The following is a 13,308-nucleotide window of genomic DNA, read 5'->3' as shown; positions in this document are numbered from 1 at the left end:
AATGGAGCTGAGCTCAGTTTTTGCGTGTGGTTAACCTGGTAGACGGCTGGTTAAGTAAAGGGCGGAGGAGCATCCAAGGCGAGTTTGCGCGGGCAGAACCGGGTCAACGACAACTTTTTTGCATGTGTAATCTGCGCCGGCCTGCGTTTTGGAATGGCAGATAGATTTTGTCTGGTGTTTATTGCCAGGTCGTCTTTGGTTTTAGCCAAGGTGCTGTGTTTGGACGGCAGCCACGGCAGATGAACTCTATGCCTCGACCTCAGCCCTTGGAGAAGGCTTTGACATGTGCCGGAGTGAGCAGCAGGAGGATGATGATGTCCAAGACATCGACATCAGGAAGGCGTCCGGTGTTACGTATGTCGGATGTGCATGGCCCAGTAGTGCACGCCCTGCCAATATTTTTTGAAACAAGCCGACTAATTCAGGCGAAGAGAACTGCCTTGTTAATTAGAGAAAAACCTAGTGGAAACCAACCGACTGCCACCAACAGGGCACACCAAGTCAACCTCAGTCCTCACACACATCACTAGGAAAGCAACACCCGTCGAGGTTGACAGAAAAACATCATCATCATTACCCATTACCCATCGCCTCCGATATGGAGGCTCCAAATTGGCCGTAGACGACCACAGACAGGTTCAAGACGAGAATAGGCAGCGAATTCCCTGAGCTTGGTGCTACATACTAAAAGGAAAACTTCACTTGGATTGTTGTGCGGCGGTACATACCAACTTGCAAGAATCAGAGTTGTCTACAGAAACTTGATCTAAACTGGAGGAGAAAATGAGATTTTTATCTCTAGCAACTAATAATCCCTTCAACAAACGTAATCAGATTAGAAAATCAAATACTCTAACCTATATACTAACAAGGCTTCTACCCAATATACTATGCACATATCTTGCCTCTGCTTTTCATCATGACAAGTGGAAGTGGCATAAGCACACTCATCACCATTCTTAAGCTTCTTTCCGATCATTTCCTGCAGATCCATGAAATGCAAACGTGTTGAGGATTCGTCCTCATTTTTCAAAGGGCACAGGACCAGCACAGTTTGCACCAAAATACATTCACGTGTGTTCTCAAAACTGGTACCGGTTAACAGATGAGAATGCAGGATTGTCCATGTTGCTGCAACTGCAGTAGCATTCAAATGGTCATTCTCCCAGACCCAGCAGATTTTGCCCTGAGAAAAGTCTGTGTTAGAATGACCAATGGAAGGAAGAGCAAAGGCTTGAGCTCATTATGTGTCGACAATAATAACTATACCTTGGCAGCGGATCGAGGTTATCTCAGGACCTGACACATCAATTCCTTCATCAGTTAGCAATGTAATGCCAGATGATTCCACAATGAAAGGAAATGCTACAGCTGGAGACATGGGAGATTTCGCTACCTTGATGAACCTGTGACCTGTGGGCAACAGGTAAATGCAACACTGTTATGTGGCTTCATATAGTTACGTGAATTCCTGCAGCTTTTCAACCAGATAGTTCACCGATCACTATAATGGATCAAAGAGATATGAATTTTGAAAATGCACATAATTGTATCTTTTCTACATCCGAAACTGTAACCTGCGAATTTTGAAAATCTTAGAATAAAAGGCAGTTGGTTTTTGAAAATCTTAGAATTGGCACCCTTATGTGTATCTCTGTGTGCGCACGTGCGTGCGTGATTCGGTGTGTGCCACTTGTTTTGTAGGTCAACAGTCGTAGACTATAAGATGAAGATTAAAAAAAGAGGTAATTAACAGTACATGTATATACAAAACCTGAGTGGGATTCGAAGACTAGACGGATAGTTACAGCATGAGCCCACTGAATTCCTAGAGCAGCAACAAGATGAGATTCAATTCTTTCAGCACCATTGCCATCACCCATCTTTTTTACTGCAGGGCACAGGAATATCAAGTCAAGTTCAACAAATTGTCCAAATGATAATCTGTTTTCTTGGAATGACGCACATACCTTCAAACGAGTAATGATAACCATCATCGTTACTTTGGCTGCGGACTTGGTTTGTAACTACAACTGGAATTCTTGCGAACTCTGCAATAGACCTGCAGGACAGAAAAGAAAACGAGAAGCATTTAGCAGGATCACCAGTGTAGCCAAAACAAATATATAAGGGAAGCTATGAATATTAGGTCTAGGAAGCACACTTAAGAAATGAAAGAGCCCATCTTAGAGGGTGTTGCGTGAAACCTGTTGTACTTGTACCTCTTTCGTTCTCCCTGCCACATGTATGTTGAAGTAAGATATTAGAAAATTAAATATTCTCTTGTTAACATAAGAATGAACCATACTAGAAGAGGCAAACTTGCACGGGATATCGAGATGTCGTTAAAACATGGCAACCATTCATACTAAAGCGCCAGTACACAACTGCAATGTAGAGGGACAAGCTTCTACAGCAATGCAATAACGAGCGAGAGCATAGCAGTCCCACTGTCACAGCCCTTTCTCAGCTTTGGGCAGATATTTAAAACAGTGTCCTTTGTAATTGAGAACAAAAGCTATAATTATAAGGCACTGTAGATTATTTAACTCATAGTTCTATATAAAACCTACCACGCACACTGTTTAGCATGTTAACGTACCACCAAATATCTGGTCATTTTTTAGGAACTTGGGACAATTTATTGATTTAATATTTCAAAGTTTTCCATAATATATGGCAGAAATTGCCAGCTATCAACAATTTGCACATACCAATGAATTGGCAATCAGTGTTCAATTAATGAAATTCGATTGAGTCAGATAACATTCTAAAATGGTAGATGCGGAATGCCCGAATAAGCTAAAGCAACTGCAATACTCATTATCAAAGCTATCATTAGATGATCATTCTAAAAAATATCATTGTTTGAATCAAAAGCAAAAGGAAAACAATATATTCTAGTTTTCATATCTTACGAGGATGTGAGAGCAGCCACGCTGTCAACAATAAGTAACTTGACATCGTTCTGGAGTAGAGTCACCTTCATCTGCTCCAAACTGTACAAGTGCGAGGAAAACATCAAAACGACATTTGAGTGTTTTGCAGTATGATGGATTTCTCTTACACGCATAAATGATGAGGAACATCCTAGTAATTCACAAAAATTAAAACAACGACCATAACGTATTGGGTAGAAGAAGAGCATTTCAAGAGTCATTAATGAAGGTGTTTGATCCTTCACGGACCCTGAACATCAATCACTGGACATCAGCCTTCAAATGTTTGAGTGTCAGAAAAAAAAAACGTACCTCTTTGTGAAATCAGATAATGATGTTGGTCGCATCACTAGGATCCTGCCAGCCATCTGCAGCAAAAGAAAGAGAATGCATGAAACAACAGCTGAAGAAGTCACCTCGTAAGCACAAAAGTGCAAACCTGAAAGATCAAGAAATTTATGATCTAGATAAGTAGATAATGAATTATAATAACCTTCTGTGCCAAGCCTTCTTGCCTGAATACTTGAGGAAAGCTTTTCTGACCTATCTCGATCATCCTGCAATATATCGCGACGGTTGTTGACTACAGATATTTCTTAAATGACATGCTTGGAACATGTGAGTAGCAAGCTGAAACTAAGCTACCTCCGTGAAGAGAACTTGGATTCAGTGTCAATATACACAACTCGACCGTTTAAGCCCCCGTAGCATTCTGGTAATGTTGCCAACAGTGCGAGCTTCAGACAGAGCTGCAGAGCGTGCAAACTTTCAACAAATCTCTACAAAATGTATAATATAGTGGTAGCACAATTGCTGAGGAGAAAAGTAATGACTTTAGACTCCATATAAACACATGAGGTCCATTACTTGTACTCTCTGTTACAGAGAACCTACACAGAGAACAAATCCTGAAGCAGAGCGTCTCGATCACCTGTGTCTTGCCGATCCCGGAGGGCCCGACGACCTCGGTGAGCTTCCCCAGGGGAATGCCTCCGCCCAGCGCCTCGTCCAGCCCGCAGAGCGTGGTGGGCAGCCGGCCGCCGCCTCCCAGCCGGACCCGCTCCTCCAGGAGCGCGAGCGCCTGCGCAAATCATTAGTCGCAAAACGAGCCCACATTAATCGCTCGGAAACCCGAAACGGCGAGGGAGGCGAGGCGGCGGGGGTACCGTTTGGCAGGGCGGGCAGGCGAACTCGCTGACGTGGGAGACGGCGGCGCGGGCGGTGAGGATGCCGGCGTCGAGCAGGGTCATGAGCTCCACCTCCGGCAGCGACAGCACGTCCTGTCCTGGGGCGGAGGAGGAGGTTAGAGGCGGCGGGCGGTGGGGCGAGAAGGGGGGCGGGGCGGGGTTGGGATGGCTGACCTTGGCCGTGGTGAGGCGGCGCGCGGCGAGGAGGTGGGCGAGGTGGGGAGGCAGCCGCATCTCCGAAACCAGCTTGTTGGCCATGGCTGCCGCTGGACTGGAGAGCTCGCGGGGCGGGGCGGGGCGGGGAGGAGAGCGCGGATTTGGGGAGAAATACGGAAATGCGAGATTTCGAAATTTTCAGTTCCATTTGCGCGTACCGCTCCAAAAATTCTAAACAAAGTTTTTGGATGTAGAGGACGAACGTATGTGTGTGGCACGTCAGCGAAAATTCCATCTATTTGTCCAAGTTGTTGTAACAGGCTAAGAGCATGTCCAACCACGTTCCCCAAACACATCCACCAAACGATATCTGAATTGAGCGTTTGAAAGACGTGTTTTGTTTGTGCTGCGTTTGGGAGACGTCGCTTCCCCTTTTGTCGACCTTTTTATCGCGGCAGAGCAAGGTCGAGGAGACCTCGGTGAGGCCCTACGTGAACGCCGACTGCGACTTCTCGGTCGACGATCGTCGGCTAAGGCGGCCTTGGTAGCCTTGTTGCCGATAGGGCGCCCTGCCGATGTTGCCAGCGGCGCATCCAGATCAATGCCATCTTTCCCCTTCAACAACGACTGGCGCGTCAACCGTCATTTTGTTCGTTTTGAGCTTGCTATAGCAATGCATGGGTGCGAAAGACCTATTCCCTTCCGAGTACCTCCGGTACAACTTCATGGCCTTGTCAAACTAACCAAAGGAAATACAATCATATCATCGAACAAACTAGGCGCTAAATGAAATGCAATCAGATCATCGAACAAAGATTATCGTAGAAAAAGACGTACCACGTCGTTGATGTTTGCGCCGCTGTCGGCTCTGGCCTCGGCCTCGTGATGGTACCCATGGAACAAGTTCACCGACGCCCGGATGATGGCCCAACGCGTCGACATTGCCTTTTGGCTCCTCTTCATTGTCACTTTGTGGTAATCGGCGTTGACTAGCTTGCGCTCGTCGAACTCCACTTTGATCCTCGTCCAATACTTTCCATATTTTTGGTTTGCACCGATGATGGAGTCATGGCTCACCGTTGCCCACGACTCGCAGAGACATTGATCCTCCGGAACCATCCACTTGGGGTCTCATGGCTGTTATTGTAGAACCCGGATGTCGACGGAGACTGCACTCCCAGAATGTACACCGGCACCGACGCAGTCCATGGGTTCGCGTTGGTGGCCGCGATACACACGGCCAACGCCTGCTGCTGCGCGCGCCGCCACCATCTTCTTCTCCTGCTGCGCCGCCCTCCGCTCCGCCGTCGACAGCTTGCGGCGCAGGCAGTCTTGGTGCCATTCATCGTCGGTCCATCCTTCCGGCCTCTTCTTCGGAAGTGGTGCCTTCCGCGGCTTCGCAAAGGGCCCCTTTCGTCCTATAGCCCGGCGGCTTGGTGGCCACTTTCTTGGGCGTTTTTTTTGGCCTATCGGCGGTGCCATGGATGGGGATAGGTAGCGGCGGCGGGAGGGACAAAGTAGCAGCGACGGGAGGGAGAAATGAATCGGCGGGATAGGTGGTGAAATATGTTGGAAGCGCAGAAATGCGCGGCGGGAGAGGCGCGATTTGGCGGGAGAGAGGGATAAACTTTTCCTGTGCCGCTGACGCGTCGGTCCCGCCTTGCCTCGCTTTTCGCTGCGTCCGACGTACCCCGAGCGTCCACTGTATACCGGGGACGGACTCGGGGCGCCGGACACCGTATTGGGCCACGCCGAACAAAAAGAGGCTTTATGATACGCGGTTGGGAATGTTCTTTCGTTTGATGTGCCTCAAATCCCTTTGAGGGACGCAGCTGGAGATGAGATGCTCTAACAAGCGATGATAGCAAAGTTGTTATGGCCTTGGTACAAAGGCAGGGCCAGTGATTACTTTGTTTCGCAGCTTCTTCCGGTATTCTAGATGAGAGGATAAGGCAGACCATGTCTTATAGGCATATTTACACCGGCAAAAAGGCTTGTATTCTAGCTGGAAGAGGATATCGACAACTAGATCATCAGTTAACTTGGACGCGGTAACTTCCTTATGAACATCTGTATCTTTATGTTGGCTTATTGTCACTGAAAATCAAGTCAGACACTTGTAGAAAAATAAATTGATCGATTATAAAAAAAAACGTTCCCTTTAAAAAACACCACTTGAACTGGGCCAAATTGGCTGAAACCAGATCAGCTTTCAGCCCAAACTCACACAGGCAGCCCAACTTAGGCAGCACAGCGAGGAGGCCAGCGCGAAGACCACCTGCACCGGCGGCGTACCTCCCGACTGCGCGGTTCCCTGGCGGCGGCTCCTCCGGCCTCTCCTCCGTGGTGCGTCCTCCCTCCAGCATCTCTTCTCTCGTTCCCTCTTGTTCTCTTCCTGTTCCATGGTGTAATGTTAGTCTTGGGGATTCTATAGTTACTAAGGCGATTGAGCATGGATTTAAGCGGGGATGGATGCTGTTGAGTTTCACACGGGCAATCTCCCTTCTCCCCTAATCCTCTTATATTCTTCTGATTGTATGAATTTTTCTTGCCTCTGTGTGTGTTTTTGTTAACAAGGGGTTTCCCCCGATTTCCATTAAAGAAACCATAGCAGTCTGTTACATATAAAGTTACCAAAAGAGAAAAGCAAAAGCAAAAGCAAAACAAAACTGCAAGACAAGCAGTAGCCGATAAAAAAAAAGATATAACACCACATCCAGAGCGAGATATATAAGAACAGCTAATTTGATCTAGAACACAACAGACGAGAATATAGAGCCTCCAGACCACATCAAAAAACTTATGTATTCCCCTTTAATCCTTTGTGTATGGGCAGAACTCTTATATTTTCCTTTAATCCTCTTATATTCTCCCCTAATCCATTTGTTTTTAAATCTTCAATTCACGTGGAGTTGACGGTGATGGTAGAGAACTCAATAATGGAGCAAGCTTTTAGTGATATTTTTCTAAAGCACAATCTTTCAATGGTATTTTTCTGAAGTCTGGTGCAGAACCAACTTTCCCTGAAGATTACTGCTCGTGTCGCGCGGCAGCGAAGCACTAGAAGGGCAGGCGTCATACTGGAGAGAGTTAGAGAGATGTGTGCGGAGGAGAGTGGTTGTGGGCTATTGAGCTTCGGTCCTGCCGTGTCCTCTCACCTGCATAACAAAAATCATTCCAAAATTTTCGAAATAAAAACTATTCTACCTTTATCTTTTTATATTTCACGACATTTTTTGTAACTTTCAAATTCAATAGGCTTTTAATTCAACAAGTTAGGATATTCTAAAAGTATTTCTGACCCAGAACTTGCTAAAGCCATTGCTATTCTCAAAGTTCTCGAGCTGGCGCATGAATAGGCATCAATATCTTCTAATCATGTCAGGCTGCGTCTCTGTGAATCATAGGCTGAAGTCCCGAGCACCTGAAGGTTTTGTATTCAGCCCTATTCTGAGCGACATTACGTATGAGGTTGCATTCTTCCCTGCTAGAGCTAGTTAGATTGCACATTACAAATCATTTTCTTATGCTCTTCCTCTGGAGCATATGCGTGAGAATATTTGTAACAATACTGATATTCATTTTATTAAATAAAGAGCCGAGCACGCTCTTGAAAATAAATACTAACAACTTCAAGTTCAGTCATCGGTGTTCACTGTGCCATATTTTCCGGAACAAGTGCTATTTTGATGTTGGGGTGTACTCTCATGCTAGTTGATCTAGTCTTCGGGGATGTCCAATATGGTAAGCATCATTGTTTCAGTACAGCTTGTATGAATTATTATGTCTCTTTAGTCTGACTATTTTTTAGATAAAAAGCCATAGGCCCGACGTTAAATTAATAACGCCTTCAACGGTGAAACATATACAAGATGCTGAGCCCAGCTTACAGGATAGCACTGCACACACACACAAGACAAGGTCCAACCTAGGCCACAACCGCTGACAACGCGAGCAGCCGGCACGACTATTACAGTCTACGAGGAGGAAGAGCGAGCGCATGGCAGGATACGTTGTCGGACCGGTGCCCACCCTAGCACGGGTGAACCGACAACAACCACACGGGCCAGACAACACCACCATCGTGGACGCCACCAGGGCCACCACCGGGAATCAACTAACACAGCAAGGGCACCATGAGAGAATGCTTCGAGAAACACGGCGGGTGCATAGCACAAAGGAAGCTTTGCCGATGAGGGCAGACTGAGGAGGACCTCTGCCACCCAAACAATGGAGAGCCGCACGGCGTGAGATCTCCAAGGTGGCATCTTCAAGAAGAGCACGGCACATAAGCGCCGCTGCCACCCGATCCGGGGATCTTGGGTTTTCACCCGGAGAACGTGAAAAGGACCGAGCACCGCCACAACGACGCCTTCAAGAAGGGGACGACTTTCGCGGACGCCGCCGTCGCGGCCGAGGAGGGCAAGGGTTTCCCCCGGCAGGTGTAGGCAACTTTCCACACAGGGTAGCTGTCGTCGCCCTCGCAACAACTGTACCACCATCACACCACTCGGCTCGACGGCACCACGCCATCACCAGAGTCCGTGGCACGCTCGCCAACCAACCAGACTCCCAACCGTCCAGGGCCGCCGCCCCAGGAATCCAACTCCGAGAACTCCCGAACTGAGTAATATCGCTGCGAGAACACCACATGTCGTGGCAGAAACTCGGCCACCACCACTGCACTATCACAGGCGAGTATACCGTGTTAATATGACTATTAGTATGTAACTTTGAATTTCATTTGAGTTTGATTAATACCGTGTGCGTCTTGAAGTTTGCTTTTCCCTTTCGCAATCTTTGCCCCAGGCGACTATTACCACATAATATCACATCCTTCCTAAACTAAAAAGGAAAAATGTCTCCAATCCACTTCCAACATTCTCAAGACTCTCAAAAAAAGAAAGACTCTGGCCCATAGCTCTCAAGTTCAGAAAATAATTGAACTCTTCTGCATCACCGCTTTAGTAGACGTTGACCATTCTCTCCACTGCTTTCTTGTCTGAAAAATCTTTCTCCATCGACTCCTAGATCCATACCAAGTCTCAAAAAGTTGTTAGGAACCCATGATGCTGTAATTTGTTCTAATGCGAAAAGGCTTCATGAATTATGACTGGGTTGCTTCTTGCTGCATGCTGACCTGGATTGGCACAACTCAATGAGGTCGACCCGGAAAAAAACTGTAATGAAAAGTAGAAGAAAAGGCATTCCAGTTCATCATGCATATGCTTAAACCATTAAATCAAGGTAAGTGGAGGCTCTTCATATTTTATCCCAGGAGACCCATGATAAAGCAACAAGGCCCAGGCTCCTTGAAATACATCCCTCATATCCATCTAAGAAACCACATCTTATTCAACTTGAGAATTGCTCAGAATTTTTTTCCGAAAAGGGCACCTCACAACTAAATGCTGTCGAATTGCACGGCCAGCTTATGCATCTATTCAGCAATGAAAGTTCAAGAACATCACATCTGTTCCCAGCCAAAATCAGAAAGAACCTCATCAATTAATGCCATCTCTTCAGCAATGGAAGTTCAAGAACATCACATCTGTTCCCAGCCAAAATCAGAAAGAACCTCATAAATTAATGCGTGGCATTACAAATCATGTGTGATCCTACGAATTGCAACATAAATTTACCAAAAAATTGAAACCTTTGTCCTTGTCAGATCAATATATATCCTCAAATCACTCTGGTGCATAATCAGAAGGAATCACTGAAACTGACAACATACGCTTAAGAATAAGAAATCTATACTCAAGAATATCTAGCTGATTTTAGAGCTTTTTACTAAATATTTTAATGGAATAAACTATTTACTAATTATCACATTGAGGTTTTTAGGAGAAAGAGCAGATCGAAACAATAGCATGCAGAAATTTAATTAATTAATCAATACATTTGTTCAAATAAAACACAACATTACTCACTATAATATTACAAATTTACTGGAAATAAAGATGGCCTCCCTGCTTATCACAATAGCAAATTCTTCCTATAAATGTCCCTAGACTACCCGGCCATCCAGAGCACCTAAAAGGGGCAAAAACATCTGGTTCGTTCGTTCCACTCTTCACAATCCCGCTTTTCACTGCAGCCGTCCGATCGGTGAACTTTTTTCTCACTTACTGAGCTTCATACTGAGTCGATGACGCCTGGGACCAGCTAGGTGCGGGGGCCAACGATCAGAGACAGCCACAGACAATCGTTCGGGTCGCCTTCCGTCTCCATCCGCGAGACGGTGAAAACCTAGATCGGGGCATCCCAATCCGCCCCCAATCCCCGCCCACCCTCCTCACCAATCCTCGTCTCACCTTCTCCCCAATCGCCGGCCGACTTCTCTCCTCCGCTCCATCCCCACATAATGTTGCAGAGGGCACTATAAGTGGAGGAGGCCAGCGGCGCGCCGCCTCTCCCCCGAGATCGAGCCGGTCGTGGGCAGGATGAGGTGCTGTAGGAGCGCACATAGAGGAGGAGGGGGTCGGCGACGCCTCGTCCTCTCCTCTTCCCCGTCCTCTCATCTTCCTCCGTCCTTGACGTCAACATCCGGCCTCGCAGCTCGCATCCGACCACACCAAGGTCGATCCCCTTATCGTCTCCATTCTCCGCCTCGATCTAGAAATTGGGTCGCGAATGAGGCAGGGGCGTGCCTTGGTGGAAGGAGGAGGGGCGGCCTACGGGCGGGTCCGGGACGGGATCGCGCGGGGCGGATCCACGGCGGCGGCGACTGGAGGAGCCGGGCACGGCCGGAGACGGGCCGGCGCGGGGTGGATCCGCTCCGGCGAAGTCGTTGACATCGCTGGCCGCGGTGGACTCCCTGGAGGATCTGGCCAAGACGGCTAGGAAGCGCAGCGCCTCGACATACGACCACGACTCTGTCCGAGCCATTCTCCTGAAAAAGGTCAGCTCTTCGTCAGCAACATCTTGCTATGCGTATACTTCTCAATCTGTAGCCTATACACATCGAATCTGCTTGAAATCAGTTGCTTGTTTGGTTTCTAGGTCGAGGAGCTAAGAGAGTAGGTGCCTACTGGGACAGTACAGAGTACCCAGACGACAAACAACCTTCACGAGAGGTAGCCTGATCTTGAGAATAGCCAAGTCTGCAATGGGGTTACGGTTTTCATTGCCCCAAGAGCATTTGGAAACCTTGTTTTCATGACTGCAGGAGACGAATCAGGGATTATCCAGTGTGATCTTTGAACGGTTTTTTCACGGGAAAAACGGTAAGGCATAATGATTTTCCATTATCTAAAATGTTACCATTTGGTAAAAAAATTCTCAGCTTACATTTTCATGATGCGAGTATATTTTCTGGCTGAGCTTGTATTTGAACCAGCTTAAATATACTGATCTAACTATTAAAATTGGTTGACTGCCCTATGAATTAGCCAAGTTTTGTCAAGACTCAAGAAACTGAACTTCTGGCCAATGAAAAGAGAGCTGCTGCCATGCCTGCCGTTGCCTCAATCCTTCCTGACTGCATCTCTTCCTTGTCTTGCGCAGCGGTGACAACAGCAGCTGCCGAACGGCCATCTTCGGTGGACGCTCCTATGAGCTCACGTCATCGTGGTAGACTGGTAGTGCAGCGACGCCGCTCCAGACAATGCCTAGGAGACGTCTTCAGGTACAAGCAAACTAAATCCATGTATGTCTTGGCCTGAAAACTGGATAGATTGTAGTAATGTCTTCTGTTGTGTGTTTGCTTTTTGCTAATGCCTCATTTGTTTTGTTTTATTACGGCCTCAAAACTGGTCATATTGATTTTTTAGCCTTTGCTCTTCTTATTATCATAGTCCTGCAGATTTTCTATATTTTCCGTACTTGAATTTAGTTGAATAGAAGCGCATGTTTGTCCTGATTTTATCCATCAGAAGTTAAAAATGCAAATGTGTGTTTAAGTCCTTGTATCTGATCCAAGGGTACTGGATCTGTAAGAGGTTGTTCACCTTTTTCGTTTGCAATTCATTATTTTAACGGTTTCCATTATCTCCCGAATGAATCTGCTATAAAGTGTTCTCTATTATCCTGTCCTTTCCTATTTCTTGTGATTTATTTTCATGATTCCTTTACAATTCATTTATTTTCTATTTATGGTGAGAATCTAAATAACAAAGGAACGAACGGAGAAAGTTCTCAAGGCTGATTTAATTATGTCCACAATTACTGCACTGAATATCCAGGGAGTGGACACCTAGGAACGATGAACTTGTTTAATTGAAAACTTGTTCATTTTGGATGTCAGGGTTTTGCCTCTTGGTACTGATTACTTGTTCGTATGGTTGATTATGCCCTGCTCACTGACATGTCTGTTGGGAAATGAACTTGTTAGCTCTTTTTAATTTAATGCCATACTGAACCTGGTGCAGAATCTTGCTGATGATGTTTTGAACTATAAATGTTAAGTTTGATGCCATGTCATTCTTCTGTATTATTTGAGAGCTACAAATGATGTTCCTATCTCGCAAGACCATTGAAAACGGAGCACCTTGTGTCTTTTAGGTTTGACGGTGGCAGGATGGAGCTTTGAGGACCTCCAGTTTGGTGGCGGTATGCGTGTAAAATGGAGGAAGTGGTTACACTATCTATTTTAAACATGCAGCAGGCAAAAAATAAGTTGCTGGTAAGCTAAGGCAATGATTTTCAATTATCTGAAATGTTACCATTTGGTAAATTGTTCCTCAGCTTATATTTTCATGATGTGAGTATATTTTTTTGTATAAGCTTGTATTTGAAACGGCTTAGATATACTGGTCTAAATATTAAAATCGGTTGCATGCCCTATGAATTAGCCAAGTTTTGTCAATACTCAAGAAACTTCTGGCCAATGAAAAGAGAGCTTGTTGATAATCTGTTTGGCCAGGTTTCTGCTCTATTTGACGTTTTTCATTTGAATAGTAAAGATATTTGAACATAAGACATATAATATAGTTCATTAATTCCATTTGAACTATCATAACATAAGTTGGCTATTTCAAATTTTAAGCTAACATTCCTCTTTTTCAGGATCGACGCATGCTTTG

The 13,308-nt window shown here is 45.9% G+C and overlaps 1 protein-coding gene across 1 annotated transcript; it reads right to left on the bottom strand.

Annotated features, from left to right (window-relative positions):
• Positions 1–685: 685 nt before the first annotated feature.
• On the bottom strand, positions 686–4,425 carry LOC139829705 (DNA repair protein RAD51 homolog 2-like). The gene is made up of 12 exons (XM_051370392.2): positions 4,301–4,425; positions 4,106–4,219; positions 3,871–4,020; positions 3,585–3,688; positions 3,433–3,496; positions 3,252–3,307; positions 2,919–2,999; positions 2,165–2,236; positions 1,971–2,062; positions 1,775–1,891; positions 1,270–1,413; positions 686–1,186 (listed from the first exon to the last, which is right to left on the bottom strand). Exons 1-12 carry the CDS (start codon positions 4,382–4,384, stop codon positions 1,158–1,160), a joined length of 1,107 nt encoding a protein of 368 aa, XP_051226352.1. The 5' UTR covers positions 4,385–4,425; the 3' UTR covers positions 686–1,157.
• Positions 4,426–13,308: the final 8,883 nt, after the last annotated feature.

The sequence above is a fragment of the Lolium perenne genome, chromosome 1, assembly GCF_019359855.2.
Source record: "Lolium perenne isolate Kyuss_39 chromosome 1, Kyuss_2.0, whole genome shotgun sequence".
Classification (NCBI taxonomy): Eukaryota; Viridiplantae; Streptophyta; class Magnoliopsida; order Poales; family Poaceae; genus Lolium; species Lolium perenne.
This window is presented reverse-complemented; position numbering and strand designations above follow the sequence as displayed.

Bases quoted from the DNA above. Each gene is read 5' to 3' on its own strand.
- LOC139829705 (XM_051370392.2), bottom strand. From the start codon at position 4,384: ATGGCCAACAAGCTGGTTTCGGAGATGCGGCTGCCTCCCCACCTCGCC. The intron at 4,220-4,300 runs GTCAGCCATCCC...GCCCCAGGACAG, and splicing joins GCCGCCTCACCACGGCCAAG to GACGTGCTGTCGCTGCCGGA. The intron at 3,689-3,870 runs GTGATCGAGACG...CACGCTCTGCAG, and splicing joins CCGGGATCGGCAAGACACAG to CTCTGTCTGAAGCTCGCACT.